Source organism: Eschrichtius robustus, chromosome 20, assembly GCF_028021215.1.
Source record: "Eschrichtius robustus isolate mEscRob2 chromosome 20, mEscRob2.pri, whole genome shotgun sequence".
Taxonomy (NCBI): Eukaryota; Metazoa; Chordata; class Mammalia; order Artiodactyla; family Eschrichtiidae; genus Eschrichtius; species Eschrichtius robustus.
Window position 1 is genome coordinate 44,896,226 of NC_090843.1, and position 20,202 is coordinate 44,916,427.

Sequence of the window (20,202 nt, forward strand, 5' to 3'; positions counted from 1 at the left end):
AATGACTCCCTCTTTATTCTTTCGGTACAAACGATATATCGTATGGTGTCATTAAAAGAATCATTGCCAAAGAATGCCCAGAAATAGTCAGTGATTGAGCTGGTGTCCCAAAGGATATATAAGCCCTCTCCTCACCTTTTTTTTTTTTTTTTTTTTTAATTTTTATTTATTTATTTATTTATTTTTGGCTGTGTTGGGTCTTCGTTTCTGTGCGAGGGCTTCCTCTAGTTGCGGCGAGCGGGGGCCAGTCTTCATCGCGGTGCGCGGGCCTCTCACTATCGCAGCCTCTCTTGTTGCGGAGCACAGGCTCCAGACGCGCAGGCTCAGTAGCTGTGGCGCACGGGCCTAGTTGCTCCGTGGCATGTGGGATCTTCCCAGACCAGGGCTCGAACCCATGTCCCCTGCACTGGCAGGCAGATTCTCAACCACTGCGCCACCAGGGAAGCCCCTCACCTTTTTTATAGGTAGAATAAATATACATATACACACACACCAGGACATCTGCCTGGTGACCAAGGGACAGAATACTGGAAATGGGGGCTGTTGGAAGTTCTAAACAATAGCACTCCTGGCACGTTGTAACTTTTGGTATAGATTAGGAAGCGTGGGTTAATGCAGTCACTTAGTCCTTGTACAATTCTTTTTATGTGTAGGAAAAAGAAAGGAAAAGCAAATTGGCAAAAAGAAGTTCTTTAGCAGTCGAATTGCCTAATTCTCACTCTGTCTTCACACATCAGAACCTAATACTGATAGTGATTTACTTACACTTCTAGTTAATAAGTAGACATTGGGAGACACTATATATCACACCTAATGGAACATATGGGGTCTGATGAGAAAGTTTTCTGTTTTGACTAATAAATTTTAACCCAAATGGCCAAGCCAAGTGAAATATCATGGCCTTTGAAATATTTTAGAACTTGTGCTGAGAAAACAGTGTGACTTTATTCAGTGAATGGATTTATCATCCCTTCCAAATCACAGGCCTTAGCTCCAGCTCTGGAGTGGAGGCACGAGGCAACACTGAATCAGAAAGTGGAAAAACTAATCAATCCTTAGAGACCAAGGGCAGTGAGGCAGAGTTAGCTGACTTTTTCAGTGGTAGCCTCTAGCTGTACATTTTCTGATTTTAGTAAGCAAAGGTGGGTTATCTGTAACTTCAGTAGTAAGATGCACTTGGGTTTTATTCATACACCCTGATTTCCCTCCATTCTTCCCTGTGTTATTATTCTGGTAAATATTGTACTTGCCACTGCAGAAGTTGGGTGCTTTTCATCTTTGATCACAATATCTAGAACTCAACTCTTTCCTTTTAGAAATATCATTGAATAGTCACTGTGTACGAGGCCGTGTGCGGAGTTCTGTGGGAGGAGAGAATTTGAGTGAGAGTGTACCCTGCCCTCAAGACGCTTACAGCCAAGCAAGGGAGACGACATGAACTTAGACAACCAGAGTGCTTGGCGAGGGGGTGATAAAGACTTCAGGAGAGGGAGAGATTAATAACAGTCTGGGAGAATTAGAGAAGGCTGCCGGGAGGAGATGGCATTTGATCCAGGCCCTTGCAAAAGGATAGAGAGGGTGATCTGGAGGGTGAGGTTGAGGGGCAGGCTGAGGAGGAGGGGACTGTGGGAGCAGGGGTGGTGGGGTGGTCACAGATCATGGAAAGGGAAGAGCAGTTAGTTGTCCTAATAGAATAAATGATAAGGGAGAGCATCGCTTTTGCCCCAATTTAGCATGGCCTAGTTTGGGAAAGCTCTGCAAGTAATAGCCTACTTGGCAAGTATTGACTCACTATTTTTTGTGAATCTTCTGTGCTTTTTACATTTTCTTCCTTCCATTCTGCTTTTCCTTCATTTCATGTCTTATTTGTTATCCGCTGTTGACAACCAGTAGAAAGGAACATTGAATTACTGTACTTGTTCATTGCTGTTGTTAGCAGCTGTTGTGATTCAGCTCTGGAAGGTGTTGAATTTTCTTGTCCCAAATTGCATTTTGTGATTATCTGATGAGTATTGTTATCTGATGTTGACAGTGTTTCTCTTTATTGGAATACTTACATTTTGCTAAGTGCTTTACTTTTATCATCTTTTAAAATCACAAATCAACTTTATGAGGTACAGTTATTATGAGGAAACTGAGTCTCACTCAGAGAGGTCATATAACTTGTCCCAAACTACACAGCTAGTAACGGGCATAGCTGGAATTCAGAACCCAGATATGTCAGACTCCAAAGCCCTGGCGTTTTACAGACTCATTGGCAAATGTTTACAGTTACATTGAACCATGGGGCGCACTCACTCACGGAATTGAAAGCTCATATCTGGAAACATGAGATCTTAGAAAATGGGAGATGGAAACCTGCAACTGAGATTTGACAAACCTATTTCATAGATAAAAGATATTTAAATAGAAAACGCTATACTGAAATTAATTCAGATCTTTATTATAAAGATGTCAAGACACCTTTCTTGTAGTAAAAAACCAACTTGAAGATACTACATGAAGGGGTCAGGGTGTGGGGGAGTGGTTAGAGGAAGCACAAAAGATCTGTTTCCCCTCTTCTTTTCCCGAGAAGAACCAAGTTTTTTCTTTGGAAAATGAGACCCAAGAGGGAGGCTAGATCTACATCATTTTAACAGTAAAATAATGAGAGGTGTTTAAGATCTTTCCATTCATTTGGATTAAATAGTTTTTTGTTTCTGTTTTTTTAAATTCAGGTACTCTTGGGATGGTTAAAAAAAAGGGTAATTCCTACCCACTTAAACCACCCAGTTCTCTAGGCCCTGTGTGAGATGTGAGAGAAGGAGAATATTGTTTGGGGGAGGAAGTGCTGGTGATGGGTAGTGGTAAAAACAAGGAGGTTCCTCAGTTGCTTGGGTAGCTAGTGGTGCTCTGGATTAGAGGCAGGGTATTACAAAGTACGATTCCTTTTGTTTAAAAACAAAAGGAGTGTGTGTGTGTTTGTGTGTGTTTGGGGGGGGCGGGTAAAGTAAACAAAAATTTGGTATTTTCTACCAGAAGCAATTTTTCCCCGTCTGTGTGTATGTATGTTTATTGAGCTCCTTCTATGGCCAGTGGATGGGATAGAGTGGTGAGCACAGTCAGATACATTCTCTGCTCTCTGTGAGGTAGACAGTCGGCCAGTGGAGGAAATAGACAATAGACATGTAATCCACTAATAAAATGTAAATTAAGTACAGCAAGAACATCACGTGAATGCGTATAGAGGGGTGCAGTTAAGAGAGGCTTTCCTGAGGTGGTTGAGCTGAGATTTAGCGAATGAGAGAAGGTGGGATGTAAGCCGGTTAATGGCTAGGGAAGCTAGGGAAGCATGTTCCAGGCAGTTGCAGGTGCAAAGAAGGGCTGCATGGTGGGAGCGGGCCTGGGAGCATTTCAGGTACAAAAGGAGTGCTGGTGGGACTGGAGCACCGAGGTGGAAGGTTAGGCTGGAGACGTAGGTAAAGGGGCCTTTAGGCTGCAATAAGAATTTTATACTCTGGCATGCTTGCATTTTGAAAATATTACTCTGCCTATAAGGAGCAGAACAAAATGAAGGAGGGGCAAGTGTAAATGTCAGGAATCGTGACACTAACTCAGGTGAGACCACGTCTGTTTCGTTCTTCATTGTTTCCCCAGTGTACTAAATGTTTATGGAATGAATGAAGATGATGATAGCCTATACTAGGGTACAAGCAACGGAGATAGAGAAAAATGGACAGGTTCATGAATTGGTGGATCACATATATAAATCTCAGAGATAGATTAGATATTGAGTGTAAGGGAAAAGGAATTCCAGGGATAACTCTTAGGTCATTGAAGCCTTGAAAACAGAATGAAATTCTTGGGGGGGAGCGTATGGAGTGAGAAGAAAAGAAAGCTTGGGACTTCCCTGGTGGCGCAGTGGTTAGGAATCCACCTGCCAATGCAGGGGACACAGGTTCAAGCCCTGGTCCGGGAGGATCCCACACGCTGCGGAGCAACTGAGCCTGTGAGCAACAACTACTGAGCCTGCGAGCCACAACTACTGAGCATGCGTGTGACAACTACTGAAGCCCGTGCTCCACAACAAGAGAGGCCACCGCAATGAGAAGCCCGCGCACCACAATAAAGAGTAGGCCCTGCTCACCGCAACCAGAGAAAGCCTGCGCAGAGCAACGAAGACCCAGCACAGCCAAAAATAAATAAATAAATTAATTAATTAATTAATTAATTTAAAAAATAAAGAAAGCTTGGAACTGAGTCTTGAGGGATGTTAGCATTTAATGTTTGGGTAGAGGAGCTGGCTGAATATGGCGTAAAACGAAGGAGGTGCCTCAGAGATGCCAAGAAAAGGGTGTTTCAGGAAGGTGAGATGTCCAGCGTCACTTGCTGCTTCAAGAAGTCTAGAAGGATGAGTCGTGACAGATGTCCATTGGACCCGGGCATCTTGAGACCTGGGCCTGAGGTGTTTCAGTAGAATAATGGAGCCAGAACTGTTGGGTGGTGCAGAGTTGGTTGAGGAGTGAGTGGGCAATGTGCAAAAGGGACAGAGAAAAAATAGTTACCTACGAACAGTGGGTCATCTTATGGTGATTTTATACTATAGGTGTGGACAATATAGTATATGTGGATTTATCTTTTGTATGCTTCAAATATAGTATGAAAATTGCAGATGACTCCTTTTGGGTATAATTTGAAAGACTGGAGATCAGAGAACTTAAAAAAAAAGGGTAGTAAAGCAGGAGTTAGAGCAGAAATAGATATTTCTTCAGTAAGAATTCTTGTGGGAGCTAGAGAGGAAGCTGAAGGAAGAGTAAACCCAAGCCTTATGAATCCACTTTTTATATCTATCAGTAAGGGAGGGGCTGAAACACATGTAAGAGGGGTTGACTGCACTTCTTTCATGTGCTATGTATTGGGGAGGGAGTTTGAAAAATCCTGACTCGGCGAGGCTAAGTAAGTTACATACAGGGTTGCCCCAACCTTTTTTCCATCTCAAGCATCTGTGACTATGAACCATGGAAACCTGAGAGGTAGGAGTCAGTAACTGTGGGTTACAAATTCAGAAAGCCAGGGAATATGAGGCTATAAAACCAAATGCTTTAAAAATTACTTGGATTTTTGATAAGGGTGCCAAAACAATTCAGTGGGGAAAAGAATAGTCTTTGAAGGGACTTCCCTGGTGGCGCAGTGGTTAAGAATCTGCCTGCCAAGGCAGGGGACATGGATTCCATCCCTGATCTGGGCAGATCCCACATGCTGCAGAGCAGCTAAGCCCGTGTACCACAGCTCCTGAGCCTGCGCTCTAGAGCCCGTGCTCCACAACAAGAGAAGCCACCACAATGAGAAGCCCACGCACCACAACAAAGAGTAGCCCCCGCTCACCGTAACTAGAGAAAGCCCGCGCACAGCAACGAAGACCCAATGCAGCCAAAAAAAAAAAAAAAAAAAAAAAAGCACAAAAAACAATGTATTCAAATAAAAGTACATCTATAAAAAAAATAAAGCTGTTAAAAAAAAAAAAAAGAATAGTCTTTGAACAAATGGTGCATTTGGATATCCACATGTAATAGAATGAAGTCAGACCTCTACCTCATACCACACATAAAAGTTAACTCAGACTGTATCCTAGATCTAAATATAAGAACTAAAATTATAAAGCTCTTAGAAGAAAACGTGGGAGTAAATCTTCATGACCTTGGGTTAGGCAGTGGCTTCTTAGATACAATACCAAATACACCAATGACAAAAGAAAAAATTGGACCACATCAAAGTTAAAAACTTCGATGACAATCCACAGAATGGGTGTTAATAAGGGACTGGTATCCAGAGTATATAAAGAACTCTTAAAACTCAATCATAAAAAGACAACCTAATTAAAGAACGGGCAAATTCTGCATAGACATTTCTCCAAAGAAGATATGCAAATGGCCAGTAAGCACAGAACGATGATTAACTTCATTTGCCATCAGGGAAATGCAAATCAAAACCACAATGAGATAATACTTTACACCCACTAGGGTGGCTATAATGAAAAAGTCAGGTAATAGCAAGTGCTGGCAAGGATGTGGAGAAGTTGAACCCCTCATATGCTGGTAGTGGGAAGGTAAAGTGATGCAGCATTTTTGGAAGACAGTCTGGCAGTTCCTCAAAATGTTAAACATAGAGTTAACTGCATGACCTAGCAATTCTCCTCTTAGGTATAAACCCAAGAGAGATGGAAGCATATGTCCACACAAAGACTAGTACATGAATGTTCATAGCAGCATTATTCATAATAGCCATAAAGTGGAAGTAACCCAAATGTCCCTCAATGGTGAATGGCTAAACAAAATGTGGTATATACATACAAAGGAATATTTTTTTATGCACATCATACAAAAATACTCTGTATGATCAATTTTATTACAAACATGAAATTTTTAAGAATTTTTATTGGAGTATAGTTGATTTACAATGTTGTATTAGTTTCAGGTGTACAGCAAAGTGATTCAGTTATACATATACACCTATCCACTCTTTTTTTAGATTCTTTTCCCATATAGGCCATTACCGAGTATTGAGTAGAGTTCCCTGTGCTATACAGTTGGTCCTTATTAGTTATCTGCTTTATATATAGTAGTGCGTATGTGTCATTCCCAGTCTCCCAGTTTATCCCCCACTCCCCGCTTATCATGACCGTAAGCTTGTTTTCTGCATCTGTGGCTCCACGCAGCGGTGGACGATGCCACGGCATCCGCGAAGGAATGTTACTCAGCCATAAAAAGGAAGGAAGTACCAACATATGCTGCAATGTGAATAAAGCTTGAAAACCTGTTAAGTGAAATAAGCCAGTCATATATTATATGATCCTCTTTATATGAGATGTCCAGAATGGGCATCTCTATAAAGACAGAAGGGTTAGTGGTTGCTTAGGGCAACTGGGGGTATGTGGCTGGTGGATACTGGGGATGACAGCTAGTATGGGGTTTCTTTTAGGTGGGATGAAAATGTTCTGAAATTAAATATGATTGCACAGTTCTGAATTTACTAGAAAGTGCTGAATTATATGCACTCTGAATGGGTGAATTGTATGGTAAGTGAATTATAGCTCAATAAAGTTGTAAACAGTTATTTGGCATTATCTGCAGCAAATCAAAATAAATGTTATTGGTATTATTTCTAGTATGTTTTCATGTTTTATTTTAGGGAACAGAAAAATATTCATAAGAGCTTTAATCAGTATATCCTTGATCCTCCTGTCCTGTAGGAATTGTAAAATTTCTCAGTGTGAATTTGCAGACTGGAAGGATTTTCCAGAAACATCTATACTCTTTCCTCTGGACATTGCTAAATAAATACCGGCAGATTCTTCTTGGGTTCTCCATTACCTAAGAAATGTTAAAATACTGTTGTGCTGAGAAGTCCTGGAGGGCAAAACCTTCTGATACTTTAAGGTTTTTTTTTTTTTTCTTTATATAGTTACTTGCATGTTTTTATTTTTTTAGAAGAGGGAACACTTTTATTTGTTTATTTATTTATTTTTGGCTGCATTGGGTCTTGGTTGCTGTGCGCGGGCTTTCTCTAGTTGAGGCAAGTGGGCTTCTCATTGTGGTGGCTTCTCTTGTTGCGGAGCACGGGCTCTAGGCAAGCGGGCTTCAGTAGTTGTGGCATGCAGGCTCAGTAGTTGTGGCGCATGGGCTTAGTTGCTCTGTGGCATGTGGGATCTTCCCGGACTAAGGCTCGAACCCGTGTCCCCTGCATTGGCAGGCGGACTCTTAACCACTGCACCACCAGGGAAGTCCTACTTACATGGTTTTAAATGACTTGTTTATATGACTGTTGATTTATTGATGTCTGTCATTTTTCAAATCCTCTCTTGATTTCCCATTGTGGTAGTGAGGCCCTGCTCCCTCCTCACTCCCAATACTTCAGTTCTCCATTCTCCTGTTGTACTTATTGTTGCAGTTTGTGAAAACAATTGTTTCCAATATTATGATTAAATAAATGTTCACAAATGATGTACTATGATTACATTTCCTTACAAATTTGTTTTTTCCTAGAGCGAATAATACCCGCTTTTAAAAGATGTACTTAACCTATCATTTTCCCCCTTTCTCCTGGAGCTCCCTGGACTCTTCCTTTCTGGGACAGGCTCTCTGGGGCTGTGCCATCTGTAGTCCTGGGACTTGCCTCACTTCTTTCCTGAGGTAGACCTGTTTTCTAATATCTCCTGTCTTCGTCCTTCTTGCCGTATGCTCTCATTTTACTGAGGCACAGCTTCCTGTGAAAGAGTGTGTGGAAAGTAAATTGTTGAGTTCTTGCCTATGTGAAATGCTTTATGTAACTCTCATACTTGGTTAGTCTTTTGGCTGTGTATGGAACTTGAGGTTGACAGTCATTTTCCTCAGAATTTTGAAGGCCTTGCTCTGCTGTCCTCTGGCATCCGTTATTGCTACTGAGATGTCTAATCCCATTTAGATTTACAGTCCTTAATATTTAGGGTGATTGTATAATTCATTGTCAGAACTAGGACCCTTGAGGTGCTAGCCTGAAAGAATAGCAGGACAGCAGGCATTAACCAGGACTCTGGGGTAGCTGGGGCCATGTGGACACCCTCTTTACATGTGACCTATTTTTCCTCTAACCATTTAGGGTCTTCTCTTTGCTTCTGGAGTTCCACATTTCATGATGATGTGTCTTACAAAAGGTCTTTTTTCCTTCGTTGCACTAGGTTGCACTAGGTTGTGGTGGGTTCATTCTCGTCCTTCGATTTGGGGAAGTTTTAAAAATTATTTCATTAATAATTTTCTCCCAGCCTTTGTTAGGCAGGTGTTTGACATTCTGGATTATCCTCTAAGTTTTTTTCTTCTCTCACAAATAATCAAGGGAATATCATCTTTTTACCTTCTTGTTTTATATCTAAGAGATTTTTGTACATTTATCTTCCAGTTATTCTATTGAAATTTTTAAATATTTCTGTTTTGCGTTTAATTTCTTGTTTTATTCTTTTCTCATAGCATCCCGTTCTTGTGGAAATGTGTCTTCTCTCACTTCTCTGAGGTCATCCATCGTGAGTTCTTTTCTCTTTCTTTTCTTTTTCTTTCTTTTTTTTGTGTGCGTTTGTTCTCTGCTTTGCTTTCTTGAGTCCCTTTTTTTTCTGTTTGTTCTGGTCTGTGTCTGAGGCTTTCCTCAGATGCTGGTGATCCTTAACTGTCCCTTCGTGTTTCAGAGTAAGGCACTCCAAAGTGTCTCTGAAACCTGGGCAGAGCTTTTTGGCTCCTTTATATATAATTTTGCTGTGAACGAACGTCTTGGTTGTCAGAACTTGGATATCTTATTTTCTGGGGAGATGGGGGATGACCATGCAGTTTCTCCAGAAAAGGCCCCTCTGCTCTCCTGCCTAGGAAATTTTACACATGGTGCTAGCGTGCTGTGTAGAGGGTGGGGGAAGGAGACAGAAGGTCCTAGAGATGAGCGTCGAGCCTTTCCCTTATGCCCCATCTCAGCCTTCCGTGCCTCGTATCTCTCAGTATGGAGCTTTTGTGGCTCAGTTTTTCCAGAGAATAAAGCTTCTTTTCTCGCTGTGGGGTAGTCACTTGGCTGTGTGGGGTAATGGAGAAAGCCCTGTGGTTCTGCCCCCACCCCCTTCTCCACCTGTCAGGGTAATTGCCCTCCAAGAGCTCATCTCACAGGGATTCTGTGGGCCTCATTAGCTCTACCCTCACCTTTATTCCCTCTGGACATTTGGGTGATAACTTCCTTTTACTCCTTCATCTCCTGTCTTTGAAAATTTTGTGAAAAGCTACTCTCATTAGCTCTCCCATTTCTCTTCTTTCCTTTTTTATTTTTTAATTAATTAATTAATTTATTTATTTATTTTTGGCTTGTTCAGTCTTCGTTTCTGTGCAAGGGCTTTCTCTAGTTGCGGCGAGCAGGGGTCACTCTTCATCGTGGTGTGCGGGCCTCTCACTGTCGTGGCCTATCGTTGCGGAGCACAAGCTCCAGACGCGCAGGCTCAGTAGTTGTGGTGCACGGGCTTAGTTGCTCCGCGGCATGTGGGATCTTCTCGGACCAGGGCTCGAACCCGTGTCCCCTGCATTGGCAGGCAGATTCTCAACCACTGCGCCACCAGGGAAGCCCTTTCTCTTCTTTCTTGCAGGTTAATACATTTATTTTTTTCCCTCTGCTGTCTTTTAGAGGAGTTGAGAAGGGAGAAGAGATAGACTAATGTGTTCAAAGTGCCATTTTTAACTGATTCTGGCATGCATTTTTCCAGACAAAGTATTATAAATGTTGATTAGATTCTGAATAGTACTATCGGTGCCATTCCTCACATACGTTGTTATGGGTTAAATAGGTTTTTGTGGGCTGACCTGGAAACCCAGCTACATCTATGATTTTCCCCTAGAACTAGAGAAACAATCAAGCCTTTCTGAATTGACTCTGTGGAGGAATTATAACAGACTGGAACAAAAATATTTCATATATCTCTCCATTTTCCAAATCACATAGAAAATTAGGACTATTGTATCATTATTGTTGAAATAAAAAGCTCCAGTAACTAACAGAAACCGGAATTTTAATGGAAAAGTTTGGTCATAAAGTTAAGCTATGAAAATTGAACTGAGAAGCAAAGCTAAGTTCTTCAGCAGTATCCCTAAAACTTCATTTTTCGGCAACTTTTTTGAAAGCATTTTTCCTAATTAAATTTAAGCCCAGTGATAGAGCTGTGGGAAATAGCAATAGCCACGAGAAGCATTTGTTTACTTATTTTCTTGCTGCTTTCTTATTCCTGCCTTGCACACAAAGGGTCTTCTGAAACATTGGACTGAATAAACTAGACTCAGCCAGATAGACCAATAAAACTCTCTTCCTAACCATGAATGACTAAGAATAGCTGTGAGACACTTGGGTAGTGAAAATGCAACCCAGCATATGTAAAGTACACAGGGTGCTTGAGAGTAAATGCTGCACCAGCTTGGTGTTGGAACTGCAGAGACCACTGCGAGTGTAACAGACCCACTTGCGGTCATGCGGCTCCCGTTTCCAGCCTCCCACGTTGTGCTGGGGCAGCCTTCCCTGAGCGCTCCTTCCCAGTGGCCGTGATGGCCCCAGTCTCAAGGGATCAGAGACTATTAGGAAAACCAGGAATTGTGGCTGTTATCTCTTATGTGGCTGGAACGAGGTAAGGGCAATGAGATGTAGTGATTCCATTATTTTCCTTTTTTATTTTGTTTTCTCTTCTCCTTTTTTATTAAAAGAAAAAAAGATTCTTTTTTTAACCTCTCCCCCCCCCCCCCAACCTTGCTTTTGACAGGATGTTGACTAGGAACCAGAGCCCATTTTGGCTTAGCCTTAAGGGCAGCTGTTTACAGAGTAGCGGTGTTACATAGGGTTCCTGTGTCGTATGTCTGTGTAACACTGGATTTGGATCTTGTATTTAGCTGCCAGAAGTGACTGTGATGAAGTAGCGGAGATAAACTGATAGATTGGCTGCCAGAAAGATGTTGGGAGTCAATCAGATAAACAGGGCAGAGAAATAGCTTGCTGTTTTCTAGTGATAATAAACCAGAGGCCTCTGCTCCCCACATTTTTAAACGTAATTGCCATCGTAGTAATAATGTCTAAAATAAGCAAATGAGAAAACATCACAGGAGGTTTTTTATTTGCGATTGAGATGTCCTTTTCCCTTTTGCAATAAAGTTTCGTCCTATATGGAAATGAATATTTTTACAAATTTGTTTTACTTCTTCCAGTGCCTACTTACATAAACAAATGACAATTAGAGAGTGAACTACTTTCGTAGGAATTTATCCCTCCTTCCTTATCCTCCCACAGGCTTTGGCTGTTTAACTTGATGAACTATCTATATTGCTCCCATGCCTCACCTACAAAATAATTACTTATTTTTGTGAAGAAACAAGTTTTAAAGTCAAACCTGTGTTATTGACAGGTGATAAGCAGGAAGGAGTTTATTTTAGTGTCTTCCCTTGGATTTCTCTCAGAAGATTTTTGGAATTTTAATCTCTGTTGCTGTTTCCCTGCACTTGTGTAGGAGAGATGATATCTAGTTTTATTATTGTAATTTAAAATTCTCCTTCTTTAGTGTTTAACTTTTAAATCCATTGCTTCTTCTCACTTGGGACTTTGAGATCCAATGCAAATTCTTCAGTCTGTGTGAAAGATACAGATTTAGGCTTTGATTGCACGCGGTGGAATACCCAGTATTAAGAGGAGAGTAGGAGAGTGATTTAGAGTTCCCATGGAGTTAATTGTGGGGATGAGAGACCGGCTGTCTGTGTTGTGTTTCCAGTACGCACATACGACTTTCTTTAGGTTCCTTCTCAAAGTTGTGGCGGCTGTGAATGTGTTGGTGTCATATACGGTTAAATTATTTATTAGTAAGCATGCTAGGGTACCAGCTGTGGAAAGCAAGAGAGTGAAGTCCACACTTTTAGTTATATCTAATAAAGGCTTTTTGCCTAAGGAAGACCTTCCTGACTGCTGGAGGTTATAGGTCAGAAGTTAACCATGTACCATTATCCTATTGGTGAGAAGCTGATGTGTTTTCCTCTTTGCCACCCAGCCCTTCCCACCTGACCTTTTATAGATTCTCCACTGGTATCGATGAGGTGGACAAAACTAATCATAAAAACAATGAAGGGAATGTTGCATACTCATTGATCCATTTGAAATGAACTGCAGTACAATAAGTCTTTCAAATGGACTTTGTTCTCAGCTATTGCTTATAGCTCTTTTTAAAGATATATAAATATGAAAGGGTTAATGGGAATTCAGTCATGCTCTTGCCACTGAGTTGTCCCTTATTGATTGTAGTTTAGAGCTGTCACTATGCCATTCAGAATCCCTCCTGTGCCCTTTTAAAGTCAGTTGGTTCTGGGAGATGATAAATAAATCACTTGCTTTCCTTTTTCCCCTAGCTCCTTCGAGAACTCATAGAACGGAAGACCAGCTCCTTGGATCCCAATGATCAGGTGGCCATGGGAAGGTAATTTAGATATGGCTTTCTATTCATACAAGTAACCTGTATAATAGTTTCTCCCTCTGAGTCTCCTTAATTCAGCCTCCAACGCAATGATTGACCCTATAATTATAAAAGTTGAGAGTTCCCTGGTGGCCTAGTGGTTAGGATTCCGGACTTTCACTGCCGTGGCCCGGGTTCAATCCCTAGTCAGGGAACTGAGATCCCACAAGTCCTGCGGCACAGCCAAAAAGAAAAAGGTAAGCTAGATAACAAGAGCTAGACAGACAAAGTGATGGAAATTGTTTACCCTACATTGCCTTAAGTGCAGTTTGACTAAGAGATTATAAAATGCCTATAGGTGTTTATTTTAGGGTTTGTTTCACAAAGTCCTTCTTAATCTCTTTGCTCTCTGATTTGGGCTGTGATTATATCTGTATCAATCTCTGACCAGTGGGTAAAAAGCATCCACCCAAATGCGTGGTCTCAGCTGTCAGGACGTGGCACTGTGCACAACAGGTTCCTTGCTCTGGGAGAGTCTGCCCTAATTTAGACCTCCGCCCCTTCAGTGAAAGCTGCTGCACAATTAGAAATGGAACGTGGCGGCATTACCCAGATGTCAGGGTAGAATGGAAAGTAGTGAAGGAAGGCCCTTGTGTGTATGCTTCATTCTGTGGTTGGAAAATAAAAAGGACATTTAGAGTGCTACCTAATGAATAGTGTACATTTAAATAGCCATGAGCCATAATTTGCAAAAGCATGAAAGGAAACAAAAGCTGCAAGTATCAGAATGGGATTCTGGGGCAGAGCAGCATTTTGAGATCACAATGAAAAATTTGTGTTGATGAAATAATTTTATGTGAGTAAAACATATGAATTTTAGGGTAGGATGTTGATATTTTGTATATCTCTGGAATGCTATAGAGAGCTGTTCACCATAAATTTAATGTGATAGAGCAAATTGCATTTAAGTGGTGATTATATTGTACATTTATCTGACTTTACAATAAAATAGATTATGGTAATTAAGATTATATTAAGATTACAGTAATTGGATTTCCCTGGATTTTTTTTTTTTGATGTTAAATTTTCATTGTGTAAATCAGGTAAGATGACTAGCTGCTGCTGTTTTTCCTTTTTTTCCCCCACATTTGTTCATATGAGCAATATATGAAGATTTTCTTAGCCCAGTATCTTTTATTTGAAAAATTAATTTCTTTTAATCTAAGACGACTGCAGACTACCAAATGTAAAATAGATAGCTAGTGGGAAGCAGCCACATAGCACAGGGAGATCAGCTCGGTGCTTTGTGACCACCTAGAGGGGTGGGATAGGGAGGGTGGGAGGGAGACGCAAGAGGGAGGGGATACGGGGATATATGTATACATATAGCTGATTCACTTTGTTGTACAGCAGAAACTAACACACCATTGTAAAGCAATTATACTCCAATAAAGATGTTAAAAAAATAAAAATAAAATAAAATGACTGCAGAATATGTGAATCTTGTTTGGATCCTGATTCAAACAAACTGTAAAATTGAGACTACCTGGGAAATTTAGAGAGTGAATATTTGATAGTAAAGAATTATTGTCAACTTTTTTTAGGTGTGACAGTGGTATTGAGATTATATTGGGGCTCTTGGTATTGAGATTGTATTGCGGGAAAAAAAGCCCTTACCTTTGAACAACACATTCTGAAATATTATAGCTGAAATGAAAATTAAATAAATAAAATGACTGTAAAACTAGTATCAATAGTGGATAATTCTTAACACTTAGCAAAAAGTGGAAAGCACAAGAAAAAGCGCTTGGGCATTAACAATGGGAAAATTAGATTTAAAGAATTCATGTGCTCAAACCAAACAGCAGCTGCAGTATTAGTCAGAACAGGCCGCGCAGCTAAAACATTAAAAGCAAACCCAAGCAACTATACTCAGTTTGATGGGTTTTCCTGCAGACTGGGTAGATTTAGTGCCTGTCACAGTAACTCCAAATACTAAGGAGCATTGTTAGCCAAATTTGCTGTAGAATTTCCCAGCTGCCATTTGTTTTTGTTTTTGTTTTTGTTTCTTTTAAGCCATTGCACAAATCCTCTTCTGTTGATTAGTCCCCGGACCATCTTGAGGAAGTTGACGTAGGTTGATGATTTCTTTCTGCAGTGTTGTTAGTGAGAAAAATTCCCGTTTGTCGATACATGTAACTGTTTCCATCAGTGATGATGCACAACATCGCTTGTGAATTTCCTAGGCAATGGCTTGCAATCCAGAAGTTACGCAGCAAAATCCACAAGAAAGTAGACAGGAAAGCCAGCAAAGGAAGGAAACTTCGGTGAGTTACTTTTTAGAAAAAATGTTAATCTTGTGTGCTGTCACCTCTTCTCTTGCATGCTGGCTGTTACATCATTTTTCTATTTCTTCTGATGGTTCTGTGTTTAAGGAACAGAAGAGTAACTAAAGCAATATTTGAAGCTTTTTTGAGACTCCGTTTTTTTTTTTACTCTGTAACGGAAAGGTAGTTTCAGTGACTTCTTGTTCTTCTGTTGTGAATGGATGGGTTAAATGATATTCGCATTTCCCTGAAAGAGAAATAATAAGGAAATAAGACAAGATCGTTGAAATTGCCTTAGTTTTAAAAAATGATTTCTTTAGAACAATATAAAAATTGTGTTTTGGAGTCTTATTTAGACATAGAATTATATTGGTCCATTTTCATGATGCCATACGTGTACGCAATACGCTACAAAGGTAAAAATGAAGGATTCCAGAGAATGTTAACACTGTGCTTAAATGAGATGGGGGATATAATTTGTATGAGAACAGAGAGAGGTTTCTGAGTGTAGGAAAGCCCTCAACCCTGTGAGCCCTTGAAGGAGTCTTAAAAGTATGGAGACAAAAGATGGGGCAAGAGTAGAAGTGACATTGCTATGCTTTCAGACTTAGATTCCTTGTAACTATTTTTATATATTACATAATATCACTCTCACAGGGCCTCAGTGTCAAAGAAACTACTTGTTATTCAGGTGCACGTTGAAAAAAAAATGTTAAACTCATTGTGTTAGGACAGTTTTAGGCAGATAGCTAATCCCACATCCTTATTAGAGCCTGCCTGTCATTAAATTCCCTTTAGACAAATGTGGATCTGTCTCATTTTTAAATATCTTCAGAGAAGCAGATTTCACTACTTCAATTAACCTGTTTTAGTATTTAACAAAACTCATCAGGAAATGCTTATTTTTCTTTAACTTTGCAGAAGTGCAAAGTAGCTTTTCATTATCTTTTGATTGAAAGTTACTTTTCCTAAATCTCAGGTTAAATTGTTATAATTTGTTTATGTTTTTTCATATGTTGGAGTTTCCAAGTCTTCATACTTCTCCAAGTTTGTTTTCAGTGTACTGGTTAAGAGCATGGTCTCAAGAGCCTGACTGCCTGAGTTTGAATCACAGCTTTGACAGTCTGGGATATGACACTCTAGTAGTTACTCCGAGCAAGACCCTTAAACTCTCTGTGCTAGTTTCTTCATCTGTAGAATGGGGGTGATAATAGTACGAGACTTGTAGGGTTGCTGTGAGGTTTAAATGAGTAAGTATATATACAGCTTTTAGAACAGTGCCAGGGACACAGCAAGCACTATATACCTGTCTGTTGCCATCATTCCTATCATTATTATTGCTGTTATTATTCCAAGACTGGATCAGTCTCCTCCTGGAATGTTCATTACTTACTCACTCACATACATGCCTCTTTTGTACCTGTCTCTTCTGCACCCTCCCCCCGCCCCACCGGAAGGACTTAAAGGAGAATGCTATTACTAGTACTTTGTAATTGACCAGGCTGATTAAGTACCTATTCTTTAAGTTTGAGATTAGACTTCTCTCCAATACTGTGCTTTTAAAATTATAGCTTTGAGAAAGACAAATACTCTATGTTATCACTTGTATGTGGAATCTAAAAAATGAAACAAACGAATGTACATAACAAAACAGAAAGAGGCTCACAGATACAGAGAACAAACCAGTGCTTACCAGTGGGGAGAGGGAAGGAGGGAGGGGCGAGATAGGGGTATGGGATTAAGAGACACAAACTACTGTGTATAAAATAAATAAGCAGCAAGCATATATTGTACAGCACAGGGAATATAGCCATTATTTTATAGTAACTTAAGATGGGGTATAATCTGTAAAAAGATTGAATCACTGTGTTGTACACCTGAAACTAATAATATTGTAGATCAACTGTACTTGTGATTAATTAATTTAATAGCTTTGTGAGGCTTTAAATGTCGTCTAGAGGGAGGAGCCCGGGATTTCAAATCAGGGGACTGGCTCTGTCTGGCTCCATGATTTTGGTTGGTCTTTATTCTCTGAGCCTCACTTTTCTCATTTAATAAGTGGAGATACTCATCCCTACTTTATAGATTTGGTTTGAGGATCAGAACAAGGTGAATATGTCTGGTACATAGGAAGCATTCGAAAACGTTAGTTTCTTTGGTTTCTCGTGTTTATCTGTTGACGTTGCTGTTGCAAATATACACTCTTCAGAAGAACAGAGTGGGAAAAAATGCCTTTTCTACATTGTCATATTTTTATGAGTTTTGAAACTATTAGGGCAAGTAGCTATAATTGTGTGTCCCTTGAGGGCAAGCATTGTACTGGTTTTTCAAGACAGTTCCAGCCTTAGCCGTCTACCGTAGTGCCTCGTAGACATGTTTTTGGATGATTATAACAGTAAAATTAACACGCTTGTCAGGTAAGACTCTCTGTAAGGTGTAACATCCACACTTCTCAGTGTGAAGTGAGCAGACTAGGAAGAGTTAGCCTAGGGACAGGCCACAAAGAATAATGTTTGCCAAAACACGGACTTGAGAGTGTACACGTCCATTTTGGGAACTGCAGTTCATTTGTTTTGGCAGAGACTTAAAGTGAGTATGGGGGAATGGCAGGAGATGAGGCTGTATGAATAAGTGAGTGCTAGATCGTGGTCACGCTCAGAATTCGGACTTTATTTTATAGACTGTAGCGAGTCATTGAAAAATAAGGAAGCCTGAGCACCTGTCACAGATTGGAGGAGACTTAAGGAGACACCACAGTTAGGTGCAATGTGGGGTCCTAGGTTGGATCCTGGAAAAGAAAAAGGACACCAGGGTAAAAATGGGTGAAGTCGGGCTTCCCTGGTGGTGCAGTGGTTGAGAGTCTGCCTGCCAATGCAGGGGACACGGGTTCGAGCCCTGGTCTGGGAAGATCCCACGTGCCGCGGAGCAACTAGACCCGTGAGCCACAATTGCTGAGCCTGCATGTCTGGAGCCTGTGCTCCGCAACAAGAGAGGCCGCGATAGTGAGAGGCCCATGCACCGCGATGAAGAGCGGCCCCCGCTTGCCACAACTGGAGAAAGCCCTCGCACAGAAACGAAGACCCAACACAGCCATAAATAAATAAATAAATAAATTTAAAAAAAAAAAAAAAAAGGGTGACGTTTGAATAAGGTCTATGGTTTAGTTAATAGTATTGTACCAATGTTAATTGTTTCCTAATAGTACTGTAGGAAATGTTTCCTAATTTGTTTCCTAATAGTATTGTAGGAAACAATTAACAATGTTAATTGTTTCCTAATAGTATTGTACCAATGTTGTTTCCTAATTTTGATAATTACACTATATTTGTGTAAGCTGTTAACATTTGAGGAAGCTAGGTGAGGATATACATGAGTTCTCTGCACTAGTTTTGCAACTTTTCTATAAGCCTAAAATTACTGCCAAATAAGAAGTAAAAAGAAAAGTAATAAATAAGGTCATGTGCTTTGAATTGTTTTGCAGTTTTATCATCCGTATTCGCCTGGCTCTCTTTGTGAACATGAATGAGTGGGATGTGGTCAGAATCAGAGTGATCTTGTTAGCAATAGCGACAACTAACATTTATAAAACTCTGTTGGGCGCTGCAAAGCAATTGACATGCCGAGGTAGAAAAGGCATAGGCTCTGATGCTAAACTGTCCGGGTTTGAAATCTGACACTTCCACTTACTGGCCTTTAGACCTTGGGCAAGATACTTTACATCTTTGTGCTTCAGTTTCCTCATCTGTCAACCTAGCATGATGATAAAAGGCACATCTCATAGGATTGTTATGCAGATTGAATTAGCTAATTCATGTAAAGTAGTTTGGAATGTAAGTAACTCACCCAGCGTTACAGAACTAGCAAGCACAAACTTGGATTTGAGCTAGTTGGTCTGATTCCAGAGCCCATGCTTCTAACCTGTGGCTATTGAGTTGTTTCTCTGGCCAGGACCTTTGCAGACACCAAAATGATACCTTGACTACATTAGAATTCTGCCATGACGGATTTAACAAGGGGCCCAGGCTAGATGAGAATATCATAAATAACTTCCTTAAATTAGACCCCTGGAAGAGCTGGTGGGATGTGCCAGCTGTCATCACTGGTACTAGATTCCACCAGTGAGCAAGCTTTGCTCTGTGTGATAGGGTTGGAGAGAGAAGAAATGTCCTAGCAAAGATGAACATCACCTTCTGGAAACCTTAGTTTAAATGGTAGCAGGTCAGTGGCATCATCCTGGTCAGACTGGGTGTGGCAGTTTGCTAGTTGGATGCTAGAAAATAACTTATAAAAAAAAAATATTTTGGTTTTGGGAAGTAATTATAATTATTGATTATCAGTCTTTTACTCAGCATTATCTGTAAGTGGATTTGATCATGATTTAAGCAGAATTCATAATGTAAATGAATTAAACTCTCGGGCCTTTAATAATGAGGTGTCATACTGTGTTTTGTGTTTGTCTATTCTTCTGCAACAAAATTATATTTATCTCTTCTTAGTATGGTTGGTAAAAGGTATTTTAATACTAAAACATGCATCCATCCTCAGTAGCACTGAGATTAGGTAAAATGCATTGTATTAAGTACACATTACTAAATCTGATTACTTCTTAAAGCCTGTCTTTCATCATGCAGCTAATAGTTATTGAATATATTTTATTGAAGTGTAAAGGTATTCCACGGAGCAGTGCCATCCAATAAAAATATCTTTACATGTGTAATTTTAAATGTTCTAGTAGCCACAATTAAAAAGGGGAAAAAATGAAACAAGTGAACTTAATAATATATTTCACGAAACCCAATATATAAAAAATATTATTTCAACCATTTATTGTTTTAAAAATTATTAGTGATATATTTTACATTTTTTTCATCTCAAGTTTTCAAAATCTGGAGCACATCTCAGTTTGGCACATTTCAGGTGCTCAGTAGC

At 40.1% G+C, this 20,202-nt stretch overlaps 1 protein-coding gene across 1 annotated transcript in view; it reads left to right on the top strand.

Moving 5' to 3' along the window:
• AATF (apoptosis antagonizing transcription factor) overlaps nt 1-20,202 on the top strand; it is a 102,356-nt gene that overhangs the window by 55,092 nt on the left and 27,062 nt on the right. The window contains exons 9-10 of the mRNA XM_068529923.1: nt 12,903-12,970; nt 15,193-15,273. Of these exons, the coding sequence (XP_068386024.1) occupies nt 12,903-12,970; nt 15,193-15,273 (149 nt within the window). The remainder of the gene's footprint in view (nt 1-12,902; nt 12,971-15,192; nt 15,274-20,202) is intronic.